Genomic DNA, 23,996 nt, shown 5'->3' on the forward strand with positions numbered 1-23,996 from the left:
CAACCAACCAACTAACCAACCAACCAACCAACCAACCAAAGTCAGAACCAACCGACACTGTTGCCAAGAAGACTTAATAAAAGGTTAAGAAAACCTGCTAAGTTTATAAGTGAGACAGGGCAGAAAAGGACCAAAGTGCTGAAGGCAACCATCAGCTGAGAGGCAGAAACACTCTGCTTAACACCATGGCAATGAGATGAGTTCTTCCAGGTCCAGCTCACAGTAACTTTAATCATGAAAGTCTTTAAACAGCTAATTATAATGCTTGGTGTGAGAACTTGTGTTCAGAAATAGTGTAATACTCATCACTACCTCTGAGAGAAAATAAAACACTTGGAATAATAATGGCATAAAAAATATGCAGGGAGTCCCTGACAGCTGATCAGAAGAAGAGTATGTAAAGATTAAAATCAATGTTTGAAATGAGAATTGATCCCACGAACACCTGGAAAATGGTGTACTCATGGGCAGACAAAGGAGACATGGGCTTGTGCACACACATTCCAACACTTGACTGATTACTGTCAGTTGTCTGGGGCTAGGCCAGGACTGTCTGTGGGTCTCTCTGGAAGGGGAAGGCACTGAGGTGTCCTAGACAGCAGCTGTTATATAATGACTCAGGTGCAAAAGGCTTTCATGGGGACATCTGCAGATTGGTGTTCTTGCTAATTCTAGTAGAACACTGCACTGCTGGCCAAACCATGGCAGGAGTTGTAGATACAAGTAAAAAGTTATTATCGGAACTCAATATTGCAGAAGCTGGGTACAGTGGCAGATGCCTGTAATCCCAGCCCTCAGGGGAGACTCTGTAAACTCCAGCCCAGGCAGGGTTACCTAGTGAGTCTCACAAAACATACAAAAAAAAACAAAACAAAACAAAACAAAACAAAACAAAAAAAAAAAAACAAAAACAAAAACAAAAAAACAAAAAAGAAACCAAAGCCAATTCCAAAACCAAAACAAACAAGCCCTCATTCAAGAATACTGTAAAGTTTTAGAATAGGAATTCAGAGGTTCTTATTATCATTTGAGTAATCAAAGCCCAACCCTTTGAAGTTTTCAAAGGTACTAAACTGAACTGCAGAACTAAATCGAAATAGTTGATTTTTACCACAGAAACTACTCCTTTTTCCATGGAAATCGGGGCAAAGGATTAGGACAAAATATGAGGAGAAAGTAGAATAAATCACATTGCATTTCAGTTCTAGAGTAGCAAGGAATCATCAAACTTAACGAGGGTTATACTATTTCTCTATGTAAGTGAGTTTGTAGTGGAAACAGCATAAGTTTTAGAGTTATAGAGACTTAGATTTGGGTCCAGGCCCTGCACCTATCAGTCATGTACTACCAGGGGCTAAGTCAACCTCTGTGAACCTTCACCTCTTCAGCTAAACAAGGGATACTTGGATGTGTTCCTAGCACACCCCAAGTAAACAAACAGGTCAGTTTCAAAGGTCACTTTGAACATGAGGCAAATGGAAGAACATTTCTTTTCAGAATATTTCTAGAATTGACTATTATCACCTTTCACTGAAAAACAAAAAAACAAAACAAAACAAAACAAAAAACAAAAAACAAAAACAAAAAAAAAAAAAAAAAAAAAAAAAAAAAAAAAAGAAGGGAAGACTCAGTTGAAGGAATTAGACTGATGTCAAATTTCATTCTACCTGAATGCTATCAAATAGCTTTTGGGTAATTCTTTCCCATTGCTTCTTGAACTGGGAATTGGTGGCTAAGGAGGTAATGAATACAGGTAGACTGACAATCACTGCTTAGAGATACAGTTTTTAAAGTATTAATGTGAATGCTTTCCCCCACTTCTTCTTATCACTGGACCTGTTAGCAGGAACAATCAGGTCCAAGACTCTGTCACCTGGACACAAAGCATCAGTAGTCTTATGAGTTTCTGAGAATTGGATTCCATGTTCCCTGTGCTAAACATCTATCCCAATGCAACAGCCATGACGAGTGCACAGTTACTGAACACAGGGGAATCAGCAGGCTGGTCCCACCTGGAGCAGACGCTCTTGCTCCTGCTGCCATTTCTCCTGTCGCCTACGTTCCTCTTCCGGGTCCCATGCCCAGAACTTGAACTGCTCAGGAAAAACAAAGATGATCAGATCTAAGACAGGTCCTCAAGGGCTGGCCAGGGCAAAAGAAGACAATCAGCCTCCAACATGGTACCCAAGGGACATACTGTTTGGCAGCAGAAATTGTTTTCAAACTTAATCCCTTTTTAGTTTGATGCTAAAAGGTCAGGCTAGTTCTGTGCCTCTGTGCCTCTTATGGATAATGGAAACACATAGTGACCAACCACAGGAATGAGAAGGCTTTGAGTCATTTCTCCCAGAAGCACGATAAGTCCTGGAAGCATCCAGGCTCTGGAGCACGATGCTCACTGCACATGCTAATTCTGGTGTACACCAGGAGAAATGCATCATCTAAGGACCAATGTCTCTGAAGTGAGCCCCTTATACTGCTATTGCTTCCCATGGCAGCTTTCTCCAAAGTGGGTTAATGCCACCTTGAGAACAAGATGAATGGAGCCCCAGGCCTGAGGCCAGCATAATAAGTACTCAAACCCAAGATTGAGAACAAGCAAAATCCTTAGAGAAGGTTTAGCAAGTTTAGGAACAAACAAGAACACAGCTAGATTTTCTTTCTGAATCCATGGATTCTCTCATTTGTTCTACTTTCTCCAAACAGGAATCGACTATATATATATATATATATATATATATATATATATATATATATTTTGCAATACCTTTTCCTCTCCATCCCCACCCAGGGACACATGAATAGCTTGACAGCCTTGCTGTAAGTCAATGGCTTGCATCATCCTCTTCAGCTGTGTGTGGTGATGCTAGATTTACAGCCATTCTGAGGTTCTTAGTTTCCAGGAAACTCGGGGTTACCAGTATTGGTTTGTGATTGAACTTTCACATATGGTTCCTCATTCTGAAATGTGGTTGGAGATATCAAGGCTATGTGACAGGGGTGGTTCATTCTACATGGCCACAAAGGTAGAAAATTTGCCTGTAGATGCTAAGTGGTACTGGAAGTGCGCGTGCGTGCATGCGTGCGTGCATGTGATTCTTGTATCAGGCAACGTATAGTAGCAATTGTATGATGATTTTAAGTAGGGCTTACAATAACCCTGACAAAGTTATTTGCATCTCACTGCACATTCTGGGAAGATTAAATAGGGAGGATTTATAAACTACCTCTAGTGTCCTACGGTCAGTATGTAAACCTGGACTCAAGGATACAAAGGTAGGACAGGACAACTACTTCATATAGTGACAATCCATACCTTTTACAACCTACCAGGAAGCTTCAAATAGTTCCAAAATAAAAATGCTTGGATCTCAGTTTTGGTTGAATACTCTTTAAGAAAATCAAATTTGAGTTAAAAATCACTGGAGATGCATGACCTTTTTCTTTGAGAGGGACTACTTACAGGCGTAGTGACAGGAGTTTTTTCGCTGCTTGGAGAATCCACTACATAGAATAAAGACAAAAAAGAAGACATCAGTACAAGTGGCTGCTGGCTGCGCTGGTCTTCTGATGCTCTCAGTCGAGTGTGGTTCCTATGTTAACTTCGGCAGCATTAGAAAATCACAGTAAAGCAGAGCCTTGCGGCAGGTTGTGCCCATCACCAAAAGGAATGAGGAATGAAACACATCAAGCAGCGCCAGTACTAGACTCCAGGAAGCAATGACTATAGCTATTAGTGCCAGCTCTTAGTACACCTTGCATTCCGAGAAGGGAGCAGGTTCCCCCCCCACTGTCTGACATGGAGAAGTACCACACAGAGAGGCTGATGTCATCCAGGAAGAACAGAGAGTGACACAGTTAACAAGAGAACACCACATCTGTGGCAAATGTTTCTAATATTTGTTTAAAAGGGGATGGGGATGGCAAAGAGCCAGATGGGATGGTGTTATTTCTCTGGCATCTCAAAAATCAACATAAAATTCTGTGAAATTCCTCCCAATTTTAGTACAACCGTGCTGATTGATACCAAAGAACAAGCTCATTGCTAACTGTGTGTTGCAAACAAGCATCTTTTTTTTTCTTTTAAATATCTTAAATCAGAAATGAAGACAAACAACAGACACCATTGGTTGCCCCAACATGAATTTTTACATAAAAGAAATGCAGCTATCCAGTATGTTGTTTACCTGACTGGGAGAAAAACTGGTACCGTCGCCAAGAGTTCTGAACTCTCAGCGGAACACTGGCACTGCTAGGCACCTCTAGATCAGATGGCAAAATAGAATAAACAGAAATCCATGAAACTGGGTGAGAACGGAGAACACATCCCCACATGCTGAAGAAGTGTTAGCTGTAGTTCAGCCAGGACTTAAGGTCTTTCAAGCTACTGTAAGGCAGCGCACCAGAGTACATGTAAAACCTGGCAATGGGCAGTAGAACTGGACAGTCTGTGTTCCTCTTGTGTGGATGCTGAGTCAAAGTTCCTAGGCCCATACTCAGTGGGGATATTGTTTAAGGGTAAAAGGTCATGATGATACAGCAGTACGCTGTGCAGAAGCAACTCTAGGGAAGTATAAAGGGCAGTATAGATGTGTGTGGGGGGATTGTGATGGTATCCACATCACACCCAATGAAGGGTAATGATGTGGTTGGCTTCCTGTCACACGTACAGACAGGTACATGTTTGTGACAGCCTGTAGTGCCCCGAACACACACAACTCCTGGCAAGCATTGGCACCTTATGCACTGGGCCCTGCTACTTGCATCTGCAGAGCAATGGATACTGTAGGTTAGAGCCCATGTTTTATAGAAACATAACTTTGGCATAACCTTGCGGTTTCCAAAGAGCTGGATAAAGGGAATCTGTCAGCTTTAGCGCTGCATTTCATGAATGTTTCCAGAGTGCTGAAAGGCTGTATTGATGCACATGTGTGTGCCCAAGGAATCTTATTTGGGTTGACAGGCAGATCTGCAGTGGCCTGTGTGAGCATATATAAATAGATGACTTTAAAGAAATTGGGAGACACCACTTTCTGGGAGAGGGAGAGAATTTATGAGGTGTTGCTCCAGGGCTTTTGGTTCCTCTGGACTGGCTGCTGGAATTCATATTAGTTGCTTAAGTGTGCACCAAATTCTTATATGTGGGTCATAACCCATGGCTTCTCCCACTACACTTGGATCAAAGAAATCATGTCTTCAAAGGCTCCATTTATTAGAGTCTTCTGGCTTCCAGAAAGACCGGCACTCTGCAGAGTCTAAAGGAGCACTAGTCAGTTTCACATCCATCAGCAGTGTCGTTGAGGCACCACTTAAAGAAATCCTTCAAGTCAGGGCTTCCAGGTTGAGCTCCCTGGACTGCCATGTCACCTGCACACGTGGTCTTGCTAGAAGTGCAGACAGTGAGAGTCTGCACAGAGCTACACAAGCAGGCCCTGAGGGTTTGGCCCCGCCCTGCAGGCTCAGGCACTCTCTCATGTTTGAGGACTGTTGCTTCAGGCTGTGTTGATGTCCTGAAGATGCTTTTTTTTTTTTTTTTTTTTTTTAAAGAAAGCATCCTAGAAGAGTTTATTATTTCTGCTTAGCACATGGCTCAATTCTTACACCCTTATCACTGTTACTCTGTAACCACTAAAGCCAATTCTCTAAAAACTGATCTGTGGTTATTTCTACTTGACAGGCGATAGTTAGCCCTTAGGGAAAACAAAAAGGAGAAAACTATGCAGCTAAGAGCTTGATGAGTGAGGATTTTAAACCCTGGTGTTCTATCTCCAGTTCACAATTAAAATCTCAGAGTTCATGAACCATATCATAGAAGAACAAGGACCTGGAAAATCCAATTCTCCCTCGAGCAATTACTTTTAAAATACTCCAGTGCTATGACTTTTTATTTTTTACATTATTCAACTTAGACAAAGCATGATGTAATTTTCCGTAACTCAATAGCAACTTCTCAAAACTGGAATGCCTTGTGTTCAATGGGGGATGAAAGGCATCAAGACTAATTGATAAGGCTTACAAATTTATCTTAACTATATTTCTTATTTACATAAAGTGCTAGAAATGGAACATAATTACAATATCTAAATATGGACAATTGGTTGACCCAGTTATGAGATTTTATTTTTATTAGTTATTTTCAAGACTGTAAAACAGAAAATTTTGGGTCAATTGCTTTGGAGGTAGTACTGAATTTGCCTCTCCCTTAAGAGACTAATGCCCATTAGTATGTGTACCACTTAGTTTCCTACCAAATGCTCCTTGTTTTGTATACAGCCCCCCAAATGATCAACAAAAGTTAGTGGAGATCAACTCAGATGGTGTTAATGATGACCCCAAATAGCTTTTCACTCTTTAAAAGAGAAGTAATGATAAACCATGAATAATGAAGTCACACCATCCCCTCTGGCAGTCAGATCTATAAAATACCCTGGAGAGAAATGTCACCAAAGAAGCACATGGAACTTTACAACCCCATCTCCCACTCTAGTTGTTTCCAATCCACAGAGTCTGCACTGGTGCAGCCTGAGTCTGTCTACCTGGAGGGATACTCCCCAAGGATGGCAGCACTCTTGGAAAGCCATCTTCCCCAGCTCACACTCCTAAGGTCCTTCATGGTGGTGTGAGCCCTTGGGTTTCCCGTGAGGATAAAGGGAGTAAAGCTGGGTTCTTAAGGAATAAAAGGGTGAGTTCATAACTCATACATGGTCCACAAAGTTGGAGCCAGCACTATTTTAAGACTTTCATAGATCCTCAACTCCCATATTTCTCAATACTATCCTCCCTTCCCTACATTATATCAAACATTAAAATATAGCAAATATACAAAACACATTAAAATGCATCCCATAGTATGTTATGAGTTAAACACATTAAAACATGTCCTTAGTGTGTATGTGTGATTACATACATATTGAAGATGTATCTTTAAATGTTTCATGTATTTTTACTGTTCATTTTGTGAAAATATTAAATGTTCTTATTATGAAGAATTTTATTTGTTTGTTTGTTTGATTTTTTAAAGACAGGGTTTCTCTGTGTTTGCCCTGGCTGTGCTGGGCTGTGCTCTATAAACCAGGCTGGCCTGCCTCTGCCTCCTGCGTGTTAGGATTAGAGGCTAGGATTAGAGGTGTGCACCAGCACCTCCTGGCCATGAAGAATTTTTTAAAAGAGTAAAATTTTGGCTGAGTAACTAACACTAATCATTGCATACACCCAAGACTTACCATAGAACAAAAAAATTATCACTTTCCCCAAAGTTAATATTAGATAAAATGGGTATTCTTATAGACTGTAATTAATAATAAAGTTTATATAACATTAAAAGATAAACTTCTTGACAAGTTGAGTTTTTATTTATAATGATCTTGTTATGTTTTAGAGCAAAGAAAAACAAGTCTGAAGGTCCAAATACCTATTTAGGCCTTGTTGTACCCACAATGCCTAGGTGATGAGGTGGTCTTAGTGGCTGGAGTTCCTGCTGTCAAACAGGAAACACATCTCAGCTTTCCAATCTGAAATTCTCAATTCACAGAGGCTAGTGAGGAATATGGCTACAGGAACATCACACGGAGGATGCAACTGGCTTTTCATGTGAAGGGATTTCTCACAGGTGGTCCCAGCAGACTACGGAGATGTAAGAGAACGCTTTCCCATCCCCGATCCTCACCTTGAGAACTGAGGTTTGGCAAATGCAGTTGGTTTGTTTCAGGCATTTTGTCAAGAAATGGAAACGTCAGCGTTGCTTCTGGTTCTGGGGATTTTGGCTTTACCACCTGGACCACATTGACAGATACAAACAATTAACTCGAAAATCCATCTTACATTATGACAAGCCAGTAAACTTAAACATTTAACTTTACAATACATTTTTTCCTTCCATAATGACTTCACACTTTTCTGAATCACTAGAGTGGTTGGCTTTTCTTAGAAATGAAATAAGGTCATAAAAAAATGTGCTCAATACCCTTTCTTTCTTCAACCTCAGAAGACACTTTCCTCCTCCCCACCTCTTTTTTGGACAGGGTCTTACTACGTAGCCCTGGCTGTAGCTTACTCTGTAAACCATGCTAGCCCGGAACTATCTACCTGGCTCTGCCTCCTGAGTACCAGGATTAAAGGCACACCACTCAAGAATAATTCTAGGTATTACATCCTGCTAAGCTTGTCAGAAAATGAAATATTCCACAGAAGATGATTAAAACCACCTTTGCTGTAAGGCTAAGCATCATAGTAATTCACTTTTAATAGACATTATTCTGAAAACAGTATTTTACCCTCCTATAAAGTTATGCAACATACATATACTTTGCCAGTTGACAAAGATGGATTGCCCAAAACAGCTAGTATCCAATAGTGCCAGCACGGGGTGCCCTTAGAGTTTGTGAGGCACACTGGATGACCCGATTTTTTTTTATATCACTGCTATTTAATTTTATTGTTTCTTCTTACCCTAAAGACCCTTAGTAGAAGCACCCTATTACTCCAGAGACAGACTGCCAAACATTTCAACAGTGCCTAAGATAAGAGGCATAGACTTCTGAGTCGAAATATAGAATGCAGCTGTATGGGTTCAGGTCCTTTATTACTCTCCTAGGGCTTAATTCTGATTTCATCTCTAGATGGTAGCTGCTATCCATGATTAGTGTGACAGCCAATGACCTCAGGCTATGCAACATTTATTTCTTCGCTGTTGCATTTTATTTTTTTAAATTAAGAATATATTCAATACCAAAAGAATCTTGAAGAAAATACAATCTGGTCAACCAGATAGCTGTATAGACTTTAGCATTCAACATACTGCAAATACTTAAGGTCTGGTTTTACCAAACTTTACAACATGCTAGTCTTTTACTTTTTTAAATATTTATTTTTATTTCTCTCTCTCTCTCTCTCTCTCTCTCTCTCTCTCTCTCTCTCTCTCTCTCCCTCTCTCTCTCTGTGTGTGTGTGTGTGTGTTGGCATGTGCGAGTGCAAAAGATATCCACAAAAGCCGGAAGTATTGGGTCTCAGAGATGGAGTTATGGTTGGCTGCGACCCACCTGAGCTCAGTGCTCTTAAACACTGGGCCACCTCCATAGGCCTTACAATGCTCCTGTCTTAAGCTCACAGACACTATTTCCTAAGTGGTGTAAAATGACAAAGCAGTTCAGAGAAGAACTGGTTGCAGATGAAAGAGTTAAACACTGTAGAAATGTCAGTCTGGTGCTGTGCATTTACAAAGGTGACATTCCCCAAGTGAAATCAGGAAATGATGCAAGCATGGTGATCACCATTATCTATGACTGAGAGAGAGGGGGGGGAGGAAGAGAGGGAGGGGGCCACCGAGAGGATGGGTGGAGAAAGCGTTGCCCTAGGGGTCATTTATTTCATTTGCTAACCAACCATCAGAGCTTCTAAACCTACAGCCAATGGCACAGAATTTTAGAGGTGTGGCCATAGCATTTGACACCAAGAATAGCCTGAGGATCCTGGATATTTTACGCTTTAAAAATATGATTGACACTTGCGTTTACTAAATAGACAAAAGATTCATTACAGAAAAGCAAACAAAACAGATAAACACCCCAAGAACCCCTGAAAGTGTTTTTTGTTTGTTTGTTTTTACCATTGTGGTTGGACATGAAACTGGCAGCCCAAAGGTGGCCAAGGAACACTCTAATTTATGGCAGTCATTTTGTTTGGTTAGACCCAAGTTCTAGCAATGTTACAAAGTTTTCCTTTCAGGTTAGCATGATGTGAAGTACTGAGTTTGGAATAATAAGTAAATAATGATTACAAGCACATGGCAGATAAGATACAATTGGCAAAGACGAAAACCCTGCCTGTCCCACTCTGTGAAACCTGTGATTCAATTATCCTCTATGGACCTCCAGGCGGCTCAGTAGTTCTTTCTGTATAAAAATGGAGAATAGCCGAGGTCTGAAATATTCACAATATATCAGACTATTGGCATTTTAGAAGCTCGACCAAGGACACTCCACTCAGCTCTGTGAGGCTGGGTGCTGTGTTCTGTCCCCTACGAGATATACAGTGCCTGACACGGTACTTGGCACATAATAGGTGCACAGTTAATGTGCCTGATGTAGGAAATGGAACTAAGTGGTAAAGTTTCACTTGAAGGTCAAGTCTGTGATTAGGTTGATTTTTAATGGTGGAGTACTGCCTTAAATAATTTGACTACCTTACAAGGCATGACATTTGGTGATCACGAGGACCCCCTAGGAGCTTTCATAGAGTCAGGGCCATGTGTCCAGACAGTGTCTATGTGGTTTGGAATGCATACCATAGTTATAGAGTTCTTTAGAAACCATTAACCAAAACAAATTGTGAAGAGATTTTAGATCTGGCATTTAAAAACAAACCCAACTAATATAAGTAAGGCTCTAAATATGAACTGCATTTAGTAAGATCAAGACTCTAAAGCCCATGGTATCCTGAGTTTCTTGATATTCAGATCCAGGGGTATTAGACACACCATTGCTGAGTAGGTACACAGTGGGAAGAGAATATTTAGTAAGATGTCACATTAAGAAACAAGCCAGTGGGCTGGAGAGATGGCTCAGAGATTAAGAGAGCTGGCTGCTTTTCCAGAGGTCCTGAGTTCAATTCGCAGCAACCACATGGTGGCTCACAACCATCTCTAATAATATCTGGTGTTAAGTCCATACACAGCAAGTGGAAGCCTAAATGTAAAAGGATTCTTCAACATGTTTACATTGAAGTAAAATTAAGAATCTGGAATACTAAATAAGAATTGTAAATGCTCAAAGTACAGAATTCAGAATGGTATGCTTTGGTTATCTACCACTAATGCAAATGTCTATATTTCCCTTTTCTCTCTCTCCATACACAGAGGTGGCTGGAATGAGAATGGTCCCTAAAGGATCATATATTTGAATGCTTCTTTCCTAGTTGGTGAAATGGTTTGGGGAAGGATTAGGAGGTGTGGCCTTATTGAAGGAGGTGTGACACTTGGGATGGGCTTTGAGGTTTCAAAAGCTCTTTACCAGGCCCAGTGTCTCTTTGTGTTTGTCTGTCTCTTGTCTCCTTCTGTTTCCTGCTTGTGGATCAGATGGAAGCAGCTTTTAGCTACTGCTCCAGCACCTCGCCTGCCTGCCTGCCTCCACAATTCTCACCATGCTGAAAATGGACTCATCCTCTGAAACTGTAAACAAGCCCCCACATAAATGCCTTTTTTTTGTTTGTTTTTACAAATTGCCTTGGTCATGGTGTCTCCTTACAACGTGTGTGTGTGTGTGTGTGTGTGTGTGTGTGTGTGTGTGTGTGTGTGAAGTGTATGAGTGAGTGTGTGTAATGTTTAACAATGAACATGCAGTGTAGTTTTTAGAAAGAAATACAAAATGAAGACAGGGAAAAAGATCAGGTGAGACCACCAGCCCCCATGACTGCTGGCCGCCCAGAAGCCATGTTGACCTGTGGATTTAATTAACTCTTTGCTCCGCGGTGTCCTCACCTTCTGTGACAGCACTAACTCTACCTTCCCACTCATCTCATTTTCAGGCTTCTTCTGGTCTCGTTCTTCTGGCACCTCGTTCTTCAGCTGCGGGCTGGAGGAAAACTCCACCAAGGCCACAGTCGGGCTGCATCGAGTCACAGTGGTTGTAAAATGCTGTGGCTCTGGAGGGGGGGGGTCACAAGTGGAAACAGCAGAAAAAGGAAGCCATACAAAGGGTCACTTTCCCGCAAAGTCACAATGAAGATTTCATCAGACGATGACACCCAACAAAGGGCCCGGGATGGCAGGATTCCCCACCTAACTGCCCTACTATCAAAGACTGCTCTTAACAGTCACGGTTCACATCCCACTACCTCGTGACACGCAAAGCATTTAATGACAGTGGGGTGCAAAAGAGAACAGCTGCAGACTGGTCTGCCCTTGTGACTGGGTGAGAAACTAACTTTCTCTTTCGTGTGTGCTAGAGGCTGACATGGCACGCCTTCCTCTATACTCCTATCAGTAAGCAGCCCTTCCAAGGTGTCTGCTTTGGTTCCTGCCACCACGGTCCTGACTTGGCCCCCTTTGATGGATGGACTCATGCCCTGGCCCCCTTTGATGGATGGACTGTCATCTGGGAGTTGTAAGATGAAATAAACACTTTCCTCCCTGAGCTGATGTTTATCGTAGTGATTACAAAGCAACAAGTACAACTCAGTGTTTGAGCTATTTCTATAAGGGATTAAGTATTTTTTAATGAGCATGAGGACATACTTTTAGGAAATAAAATATCTGAGTACAAAAAATCAAACAAAACCAAACAACAACAACAACCCCCCTCCAAAGCCCGAGTTCATATCTTTTTAGCAACATTAATGACATAGTGAAAATTTCTCACCGGAGCCTCTAGGTGGCAGCACAATCATAGAGCCTAACACGGCCCTTCAGTTTAGTAGGAAACATTGGCGTCATTCTAACACAAGTTATCAAGCTTTACCTGAAAACTAGTGTGCTCTGAAACAAACCTGCTGAGGCCAGCTCCACATCCTGTGTCCCCAACTTCCCATTACTGTTGCCATCCTCTTGGCCATTCGGCTCAGTTTCATCAGAGGCTGCCTGAAAAAGAATTTTGTTTTTCTTCCTTGAATAAACTAAACCCTTGAAAGTTCTGAAAAGCAAAGACTATTTCCTGAATAATAATTTTGGGGCCAAGAAGGTGGGCTGCCCACACAAACTGTCCCCGCTTCCAAGCAGCTCTACGTTGGGAGTCTACTTTGTTGGAAGGGGGCGTTGTGAGTGTGATCAAGTGGCCACCCACGTGCTCACTATCCCCAGCCTTCCTCTTCTACACACATCTTCACTTCTTTCCTTGTCTTACCACCAGATCTCAGAGATCAAAGTCACTATGCACTTGCTCCCGAATGCCTTTCCAGTTGGCTGTGGGTCCTATCACTAGCAGAGGGGACACTGTTTTGATTTTTTAGAGGGTAAACCTTGCAGTTGGCTCTCCTGGGCTCTTAACACTGTAGGTTTTATCCTCCAAGCTCTCAGGAGTTTTTATAGCCATTCCTTCTGACAGCTGGGAACTAAGGTTAGCCTTTCTTCCTTTAGTCTTTGACTGATGGGTCTCCTTGACATGGAGATCGTTCACTTGCCACACCACAGTCAAGTACCCCTCTCATAGCTGTGCCTCCCTGCTGTCAGCTGTATGCTTTTTACAACAACAACTGCATAGCAACCTAAATGTTCTCCAGATGGGGGAAGAGTTGAATGAATTACTTAAGAGCATAAGGGGAAGTACTACACAGTCACTGAATATGAGATGTCAAGCAGGCTGGGGACATAGCTTGGGGAAAATGCTTGTCTAGTGTTCATGATGCCATGGGTATGTTTGATCCCAAGCACTGCAGAAGAAGACAACAAACACATAAATGTGCTATACAGCAGTAATGTGTGAACATTATTGTTATTCAATGTGGTTAAAATATTTAAAGTTCACATATAGAGAGAGTATTCTGTCTACATATATAAGATTGTACATATAAATGTACCTGTTAGTATATGTATTAAAATATACAATGTATATAGATTTATACACTCATATATATATATATATACATATATACACATACTTATGCCACAACATATGTGGCATATATATGTGTGTGTGTGGTATATACATATGTATGAATGTGTGTGTGTGTGTGTGTGTGTGTGTGTGTGATAAAACCAAGAGGACTAAACAGTAGGAGAGCAGAAGCAGGAAGGAGTGGCAGCAGGTAGCAATGGGAGAGGGCAAATCAGAGCAATGTACAGTGCATGTATAAAAGTGTCATAAGGAAGCCATTATTTTACATTAACTAAAGCAATAAAAACAGAAACCAGAACTCCAAGAAAATAGAAAATGTTAACAGTGCTTATTTTTAAATGTGTTTACATTTGGGGTTGATTTTTCCCATTTCTTTATATATACTTTCACATATTATAAATGCTGAACCATCAGAAGACAATCTGTGTACTTTCACGTTATCTTTATGGGGCAGGTAGGGGGAGCTGACTCTAGAGTTAAGTCTGACATTTTCTACTTTTATCTTAGTTGCTTGATAAAAATAAGTGGAAGGTTAAACTAACTGTATCCATAAGACTGCTTGTGCTAAAGAGTGTCAGTCACTGTTTCATTATTATTATTTTTTTTTAGCAGAAGCTTTATGTAAAAGACTAAAGATGAATTTTTAGTCTCTATAAAACATTTCATAAACTTTAGAAGGTTTTCAGACAAAAGCTAATACTGGTTTTCAGAAAAGGCATTATTAAATTCTTCATAATGTATCTCCAAGGAGAAAACCAACTCCCTCAGGTTGTCCTCCGATAGCCACAGGCACACTATGGTATACTTGTGCTCTCATATAAACATACATGCACACATACATAGATACATAGATACACATTAAATATAAATAATTGTAAAGCTTTTTAATATTAAAAAGGGAATTTTAAAGCAAACTCTTTCAAGCTTCTAAAAGACTAACAATAGTATCTAGTGGAAAAATGTGATTTTTTTGAAGGGTGGAGTATTTTGAAATACTCATAATTAGATTGGTTTTTTCTAGCGATGGATAATCATATATCAAGTTGGAAAGAACATAATATCAAGTTTAAAATGTACTGTTTTTTTTTCCAGTACTGAGGACTCAACAGAGATTGCCATAAGCAAGTCAAATACTCTGCCACTGAGCTATACCCTGTTCCTAGATCTTTCCTACTATTTAAGTCAGGGTCTTTGTAACTTGCACAGGCCATCCTTGAACTCACTCTGTATCCAGAAAGACCTTGCAATTCTCCTGCCTCAGCCTCACAAGCAGTTGAGACTTTAAGCTTTAAAAACCCTAGGCAGGCCATTGTGGTATATGCTTATAATTTCAGCATTGCAGAGACTGAGGTAGAACCACAAGTTCAAGCCTAGGCTAGACAAATTAGTGAGACCCTATTACAAGTAAAACTAAAAAGGTCTGGGGGTTTAGATAAATGGTAGAATGCTTGCATAGCATGCATAAGGCTCTGGGTTTGATCCTCAGTATCACACACACATAGACACACACATACACACACACACACACACACACACACACACACACACACACACACACACGGACAAACATTCCCCAAACCCACTGTCAATAAGAAAATACAGTCAGAAAATAACCACATTGATATTTTTAATGAATATTTAATTTCTTAATCAGACCAACAAGGTTGAATTGAATCCCTTTAAGAAATATGATGAACGAGCAGGGTGGCACATGGATGATGAAGGTGCATGCCTTTGATCCCAGCACTCAGGAGGCAGAGGCAGGCAGATCTCCGAGTTCAAGGCCAGCCTAGTCTACAGAGTGAATTTCAGGATAGCCAGAGCTACACAGGGAAACCCTGTCTTGAAAAACAACAAGATCAAGAAACAAAGAAATAAGAGGAATGAAAACAACCAGACTAAAATCTTTTATTGTACTGAGGTTCTCTCTCTCTCTCTCTCTCTCTCTCTCTCTCTCTCTCTCTCTCTCTCTCTCTGTGTGTGTGTGTGAGCATGCTGTGCATGTGCACTCATGTATTTATAGGAGTCATGGAAGACCAACCAGTTCAACACTGTAAAAGAATAAGCTAGACTTTATCTTTGAAGTTCACTCTGATATAAACATTAATACCCTGTGGTATTTTTGCTTTATGATGTTAATATATAAAATACTGGCAGGACTACTGATTCTTAGTTGCCTTCTCCAAATGGACTAAATTACAGACAACTATCTAAGGATGGAAAACAAATTTGCAGCTAAACGCTGATGAACAAGCCTCTTGAGAATACTCATGTTTCCAATTACTAGACCAGAGTAACTACAAACAGGGCCTAGAGCCTGAAAATGAACAAAGAAATGAACACATTTCGTGCAATCTAAGGTGCCATCCAGTGCAGGCTGAATTATTTTAGGCACTACTAAGAAAGAAAACACACTGTTACAAATGACCCACTATGGATCACAAGAGAAGTCTTGATTTGCAGATGTTAAAACACTGTCAGTGTGCCACTTGGACTTGATGAGATGAGAGCATTCCTGAAGCTTGTTTGACATGATGCACAATGCAAACAGGACAAGATCCACCAGCATTAACTACTTCCAGGGTTATGTAACTGGAATAGCACATTCCAATAGTATTTTAGTTATGCATGACTAACAGAGTTCTACCTTTGAGAGTTCTCAGATTGCTAAGGTATTTCTATACAGCTCAACACTCACTCTGAAATGATGGTTAAGAATGTACATTCTACTATTCAGTGTGGTTCAATAATGGCTGTAACACAGTTACCATGATCAATATTTACCTCACTTAGCAAGTCTCAGTGCTACTGACATGTTGATGGCACTTAACTATCAGGGTGAGCTTAAAGGCAGTATTAACATGGTTCTCCTTACACAGGCTGAAGGTTAAGTGGCTTGCCAGAGTCAGTGCCAGAAGTCAGGAGAGGAGGGAGCCTGAGCTGTGCCAATAACCTCCTGGTGCTATCATCTGGTCCTGGAACCATACTTACCTTCACTGGTCTCTCAGCGTTTAGTTTTTGATTCATAAGAAGTAACTGAATACTAGAGACTTTTGAGTTCACTGGAGAAACAATTTAAACTGTCATTTCTATTTCTGTTCTTTCTTCTACTTCTGTTCATTATTCAGTAAAAGGCTAGAACTTTCTGGAATCCTTCAGGGCAATAGGCAGTTCAGCACTTCTCAGAGAAGCCAAGACCATAACTATCTCTGGCTAGCAAGCAATCCCTGGTTTCAAAATGGCAAGGGTGGCATATAACCCATATCAGGAAAACAGGCTTTCCTAAATAAATGCATTATCTATGCAATCCATGCTCAAACGCTTAAACACATATTATCCACCCAAATCAAGTTACCACTAGCAAAACATTCAGGGAAAATTGAGAGAAAAAGAAGCTATAACTCAATTTAAAAACTCTTTATATGCACCAAGAAAAAGAAAAGGCTATTTTTAAGCTGTTTCAAAAAAAATTGAACTTAACAGAGGTAATTAAAAAAATGAACTTAACAGAGGCAATGTAACAGGCACCTTACATTTTTTCCCCTCAAGTTTTCTGCATTCTGCAACATACAAAGACTATCTGTAGTGAAGGGAAATTCCCAAAGCTGGTTTAATTAACTCAAGTCTGGCTTCTCCATCCTGAATGCTTGTTGTTTCTGTACTAATGGCATTACATCCAAGGAAATGAGTTCAAAGTTGGCAGTCTTAACCAGCTCCAACAGAATCAGAGGTCTGCTTCCAAAACACATCCTTGCTGGCAAATGCACCTTCTGACTTGAGCTTAGGAGAGAAGTCTTCCCTCCTCCAACTGGTAACACTTTCTTAGGGATGAAAACAAGTAAACAAAAGCAGAGTCCTGGATAGGAATGAATGAGCATATAGAAAGGTTTGCACTAAGCCAGGAGTTGGTTTCCCCCTCAACCAAGAGCTCATCCAAGCTAGCCCCCACTGCCTAGCTCAGCCCCAAGGCCACAGGCAGGAGGTGGTAGATTCCTGGCTTCAGAATCACATGGTTTAGCCACAAAGAAATCTCCCTGGCTACTTGCTGCTTCTCTGAACCTCAGCCTTGTCAGACTGGCAGAGGGCTATCAAAGGATGGTGGCAACTGTAAGACAGAAGGTAGGATCCAGCCTGAGACTGAGCTCCAGCTCATTGTTTCATCTCTATGGCTTAACTGGTGATGTCCAAGGACCTTCTTGAGAAACTATTCTGGGACAACGAGAGGTTTTCTGGCTCCAGTTGAACAACTGGATGCAAGCCTGGAAAACCAGTGTATTTGTGTCCTGGCATCATGACCCAGTGTCACATATGCTATGCATATGATTCTTCTTTTACTTTTAGGCCATTTAGAATCTGTCACCACTGGAAGGAAAAGAAGCAAGGCAGGAGACAAGCTTCTCTAGACTTTAAACACTACATACATGCATGTATTTGGACTGTGCTATTTATAGTATGCATTTCAAACCACTGGAGATGGGCCAGGTTTAATTTCCATCCTCTGAGGCATATCTTCTTGAAACGGCTAAGTTTCTATATAAAAATAAAAAGATAATACTTAATAGATTTTTAAAAGTGTTAATCTACCAACCTTATGATCACTTCTAGCTGGGGAAAAACAACACTATGAAGGAAAGCCTGTCAACATTTGACATCCGAAAGGAATCTGCAGTTGGTGTGAGCTGCGAGGCAAATAGCGCCTACTCAGATGCCTTGGCCCTGGTCTCACTGCAAAGCAAGGGGTCAAGAAAGACCTGATTGTTCCCCTGGATCAGAGAACAGAAGAAAAGTGTTGATTTTTTTTTTTTGAGGAAGGCTATAGCTTTTTCAAGATGGGGAAAACAGCCCCACGTCATCACTCAGTTTGAGCAAAGCTGATGGGGTGCTTGAGATACCCAAGAGCTGAGGGGCTCAGCCGAGGAAGAGCTGCCAGCATCATTTGGGATGAATGAGTGTGTGAGAGGGATCTGGCCAGCGGTCATGGGACAGAGTGACAGAAGGGTCACTCTGTCTGGAGAGTGGAATCTTGGGAGCCCAGGTGGCAGAAGTGAGCCAAGACTGGGGAACACCACAAGGAAAGCAAAAAGGGGAAGAATTAAGAGTATCAGGGATGGATTCTTCTGGAAAGAACTGTCATAGCTGCCTGCTGTTGAGAGAAGGAATGACTGACATGAGCAGCTGGAAGGGGACAAGTTCACCTCATGCATATAAAATTCACATCTGCTCAGAACAGTAATTCTGATGACCTTATGTAACTTTTTCAGATCTTTACATCTCTCCGGATTTGGGCTTCTGGGCACGCGGGGTGGGGTGGGAGGAGGATTTCTATTTTACTTTGCATTTGCTGTATGGCAGTATCAAAAATAGAGGCACCCATGGTCTACAAGTCACCTTGACATTATGCTAAGTGCTTGTCAGATGTGCACTCTTACAGTAACATGTAAGTAGTATATGGAATGCTAGTCTATTAACTTCCTTCTAAATGCAAGCAGAAGTCAGACACTTAAATGCGTTCAGTAGAGTCTGGCCTGTGAATGGTGTTCTTGGGGTATTTTAGGAAAGGATCATTTTCATATTACCAGCATGGAAGAAATTAAAATTAAAGTACAACTGACAGTGGACAAAACAAACAAACAAACAAAAAACAAACAAAAACGACACTGTCATTGCTATAGAGGTAGCTTTGAGGGAGACTATTGTAGTTATTTATCCTGTGATAAAAATACACAGAAAAAGCATCTTAAGGAAGGGAGAGTTTCTTTTGGCTCAAAGTTCAAGGGGACACAGTCCAACATGGTGGAAGTCATGGCAATAGGAGTGTGAGGCAGCTGGTCTTCCACAGTCAGAAGACAAGAGCTGAATGCTGGCGCTCAGCTCCTTTCCTCCTTTTTATTCAGCCTGGGATCTCAGACTATACAATGGTGCCATCCACATTTAGAGTGACTCTTTGGCTACCTCAGTCAACTCAACTTAGACATGCTCAGAGGCTTGTCTATTAGGTGACCCTAGGGCCTACCAAGTTGACAATACTAAACATCACGAAGACAAAAACATGTCTTTAAATAGAAGGCACTAAACATAGAATAGACTAATGCTCAGATTAGGAAACTTCTAAATTTCCTTTCCAGTCCTGCAGTCTAGGAGCATACATGTGTGCTCTAACATAATATTCTAGCAGAAGCCAGTATTTTAAAATGCAAGGTGCAGTTTTTTTTTTTTTTTTTTTAAATCGTGCTTCCAACAGAGATACAGAACTAAACTAGACTCTGAAAGATCTCATAAATACAGGGATGAGGGGGAGAACAGGACAACACATGGTCTACAGTACCACCTGTCATCCCTCTTGGGTTCTTTGATTCTAACATTCTCATCATGTGCAATGGGCAAATCTTTCCTCCAATTCAATGCAAAGATCCACACTGAAGGTCAAGCTTTATACCCCACATAAACTTTCCCAGACCACATTCAGTCCATGCTGCCCTTTCTCTGTCATCTTATATTCCTATGGTGTCCTTAGTCTATAACCTAGCATTTACTTACATATTATTTGATAACCCTTCTCTAATTCATTTATGCAAACATTATACTCCTATTCTCACACAGCTGAGCCTACCCGGAGGGTCTGGAATGGGATGGTCTAGGTAGATACGGCCCAAGTGTCAGAAGAAATCCAAATTCCCTTCCAATCTAATTAAGAAAAAAAAAATCATTGTTTCAATGGCATCCAGTGAGAGAGAGGGAGTAGAAGAGAAGTGAAAGAGGTCACCGTAAAAGTGTCCCCATCAGCCTTGGAGGCTGACATTCCCCCTGCAGAGCACCCAGAGGGACCGTCACGTCCCCCCTCCCCCCCCCGTGGCTCACCTCACATTCTGAATTCACACTCCTGCCTACTACTGTCACTGTGCCCTTTGCACAGTTCCAATTTGTCCTAAAGCAACTGTGACATTTTAGTGGTGGGTGAGACTACTCCTCTGTAGAGGGTGTCTCATTTGAGAATGCAGTTTTTGGAAGAAAGACACTATTTAATAAGAAGAACACTATTCTTTTGACAGCCCCACAGGACTGGGAAAATGAGTTAGAAACAGCAAAGTCAAGTCCAACCCTGGAACCAATCCTTGGGAGGCATGGAAGTACAGCATCCTTCACTGGGATCAATTCATTCCACATTTTCAATATGAATATAACATTTTTTTTAATAACAGAGAAGAAAGTAAAATAAGGAGTAAGATTTCTGAAAAAAGATTATTCTTTTAAAAAAGCAATTATCTATTTTTTAGATAGCATTTCTTTGTTTCCTTAACTTGCAACAATTCTCTTGAATAACCTACCCAAATATTGGGATACAGGCATGACTCGAATGACTAACTCTTGGGAAGAGATTCCTTTAATATGACTTCTGGGATAACACCCTTGAGCAGAAAGGTTTTAGGATTTTTCTGTTTCTTTTTTGAGACAAAGTTTCTCTGTGTAGCCTTGGCTGTCCTAGAACTCTCTATATACCGGACTGGCTTCGAACTCACAGAGATCTGTCTGCCTCTGCATCCTGAGTGCTGGGGTTAAAGGCATGCACTACCACCACCCAGTAAGTTTTAGAATCTTAGGTAACCAGTGTAGGTGAAGAACTTTCTAGTAATGAGCCAAAGTTCTATATAGCACAGGTAACAACTTTACACACACATACAAACACACACATGCATGCAGGCATGCATGCACACCAGCATAATACACACACACACACACACACACACACACACAGAGTTGGGGAGGGAGATATACAGATGTAGATAGATATATCAGAAAATAATGGAATAACTTCCATCATGTTTAACAGCTAAAAGTACTAGAGATCAGAGCATATAGACTCACTCTGGTGTCAACATTCAAGTTTACTCAACTAGAAATTACTCCTAAGTAGAAAATATACACAAGAGAAAGAAGCCCCAGGCTTGCCCATGAGTTTGGACCTGTCCTCTGAGGCTGTCTAGCATTGTGCTGGCTATGGGGAAGAAAGGCCATAAGGTTCCCTTTCCTTTGGAGTCCCCCTTATGGGACACCCAGACTTCTGAAATAACACCATTTATTTCCTATCATGGATGCTGCCTCTCTCAAATATGTCACTTTAGATATGTAATCACTTCAGAATGAAGCAATCTAGAAAATGCTCCCAAGGAACTTGGAGTGGGGAGCAGAATTGCTGATGTTTCCTGAAAAGCCAGCCCAGCCTGACAATGTCAACTATTCGGGGCTTTCTAGTTTAAATGTAGGAGCAGAAGTTAAGATCTTCCCTCCTGGAAGCATAAATGAATATCCCAACCCTGCCACTCTGTAAGGTGTTTCCAGAAATGGTGACAGTTTATACAAATCCAAAGTAAAATTATAGTCCAGGAGGTGAGACTGAACATTTGCCTGGGTCTCACTTGGGGATAAGTGACTTTGGTTTCTTCCCATCTGAGTCTCAGTCACAGGACATGGGAGGCTGTGGGGAGAATGACATCCTCTCAATTCTGGCAGAATGTATGTATTCTCATATGGCTGAGCTAACGATGATGCTATCCTGTCCAGTGTGGGTCTGTCAAGGGGGTATCTTGTGCTGAGCAGAGGAAGCAGGAAGCAAGTTTACCTTCAGACCACATCATCTGAGGAATTGGAGAGGAAACCTGAACAATTTATCCATCTTTAACTACCAAACAAACCCCAAAACATGGTAGCATATGGGCTTCGAGTGAGGACAACTTATACCCTCAAACCTGTATAGGATGTACCTATACAGGTGACAGCTTTGATTGGATAAGCAAAACTAGCCTGAGTTCCTGATGACACAACATTCTCCAAAGAGGCAAACATCACACCACTGTGAGTTCTCATGTCCCCTGTTCTCAAGTTACTCTGTCTTGTTAACTGAAGACTTAGATAAGTCTGAATTTAAAAGTTTAAGCTAATACAAATTAACTAATAAAAATGTATGTGTGTGTCTGTAGATAGAAGACAGATGACAGACAGACAGACAGACAGACAGACAGACAGGCATCATCAAAGATAAGAAGCCAGGTTCTGACAGCACCACTCATCTTATTTTGAGACAGGATCTTACTATGACTCTCAGGCTGGCCTTAAACTCACCACTCTCCTGCCTCAGCTTCCTAAGTGCTAGATTTACAGGTATATCCCACCACCCAGCTCAGCACTATTTTCAAATCATATAAACAAGCCTAATGATGTCTTTAACAAATAGAGAAAAAGGATAATTTAAAGATATATATTTTCCTATAACACAACAGACCAATACGAGAAAAAGTTAATTTATTGTTCTCGAATTATATTATCTTTATTTATTGCCTATTGTTTTAGATTGACTGTGTTTCTTTAGGGCCTTCGAATATGATCTTATTTGGAAATAGGGGTATTTCTGCTGAACTTAGTGAAGGTTAATGGAGACACCACCATACTGATATCCTTACAAACAGGAAATGAGTGTGTGCACGTGTGCACGCGCGCACACACACACACAGAGGAAGGGCACTGTGGGGGAAAGGCACAAGTTGGGGTGATGTATTTACACACCTCGGGCAGTCAAGATTTCTGGTAAGCATCAAGAGCTTGAACAGAGGCCCAGGGCAAACTCTCCCTCACTGCCAACAAAAGGTATAAAACCTCTTAACACCTAGGGTTTGGACTTTGATTGACTAAGATAGGGACAATTTGTTGTTGAGGTCTTGTGTGCTATGCAGCCCTAGCCATACTCGAGGAGAAAGAAAGAAACACTATCATGACTGACTTATCCTAGAGGCCAATTACAGGACAGACGTATGCCAGGAGGCAGTGCTGCTTCTTACTGTCAGTTCCTGGGGAGCAGAGTTTGGCTTCTGGATGTTGATCTCAATGCTGTTGTTGCCTTGCTTCACTTGCACAGGAGAGCCATGCACGGTGGCCACACCTTCAAACATCTGGGCCACCGTGGGCCCTTTTTTTTCCTTTTCTTCCTCATCTTCATGGACCATTTCTCCATTCATGCTGATTTTCCCATCCACCTGTTAAGGCCAGGATGAACAAGAAAACATGCTATTCTGCAACCAAAGACGATAATCAAACACACATTTTGAACTGCCTTAAAGAATTCTCTGTGTTTTCCCCTATCTTAAAAAGGAATCCGGCCTAGCTAGCGTTTTCATGGGTTCTAGAAGCCAGTCTTCCGTCAATGTCATCTGAAGGGTGTCTCTTTGTAGCTGGCAGTCACGTCACAACTGGATGACACTTGATTTATGGTGTGCTTTCATTTGAAAGTATCGAAAAATCATGGAATCTTAAACACATGCCACACAATTAGGTTTCAGTAATTTTCAATTTAACTTGTGATGGCAATTCCACAAATCACTTTTTTTTTTCTGGTTAGCCTATCAATGAAGTGGGACCCAATCAAGAACATTTTGCAGGTTATTTTGTAGCGGAAAGACTGGA

At 41.1% G+C, this 23,996-nt stretch overlaps 1 protein-coding gene across 9 annotated transcripts in view; it reads right to left on the reverse strand.

Annotated features, from left to right (window-relative positions):
* The window catches only part of Limch1 (LIM and calponin homology domains 1), a 298,145-nt gene that overhangs the window by 20,012 nt on the left and 254,137 nt on the right, over positions 1-23,996 (reverse strand). For 6 of the 9 annotated variants that reach the window (XM_051198458.1, XM_051198454.1, XM_051198453.1 and 3 more), the window contains 7 exons: positions 23,375-23,569; positions 12,481-12,571; positions 11,474-11,637; positions 7,667-7,772; positions 4,188-4,262; positions 3,464-3,504; positions 2,013-2,093 (listed from right to left, as the gene is read on the reverse strand). In XM_051198458.1, coding sequence (XP_051054415.1) covers positions 2,013-2,093; positions 3,464-3,504; positions 4,188-4,262; positions 7,667-7,772; positions 11,474-11,637; positions 12,481-12,571; positions 23,375-23,569 — 753 coding nt within the window. The remainder of the gene's footprint in view (positions 1-2,012; positions 2,094-3,463; positions 3,505-4,187; positions 4,263-7,666; positions 7,773-11,473; positions 11,638-12,480; positions 12,572-23,374; positions 23,570-23,996) is intronic. The other 3 variants (XM_051198459.1, XM_051198456.1, XM_051198455.1) reach the window with 1 other exon arrangement.

The sequence above is a fragment of the Phodopus roborovskii genome, unplaced genomic scaffold (genome assembly GCF_943737965.1).
Source record: "Phodopus roborovskii unplaced genomic scaffold, PHOROB, whole genome shotgun sequence".
NCBI lineage: Eukaryota > Metazoa > Chordata > Mammalia > Rodentia > Cricetidae > Phodopus > Phodopus roborovskii.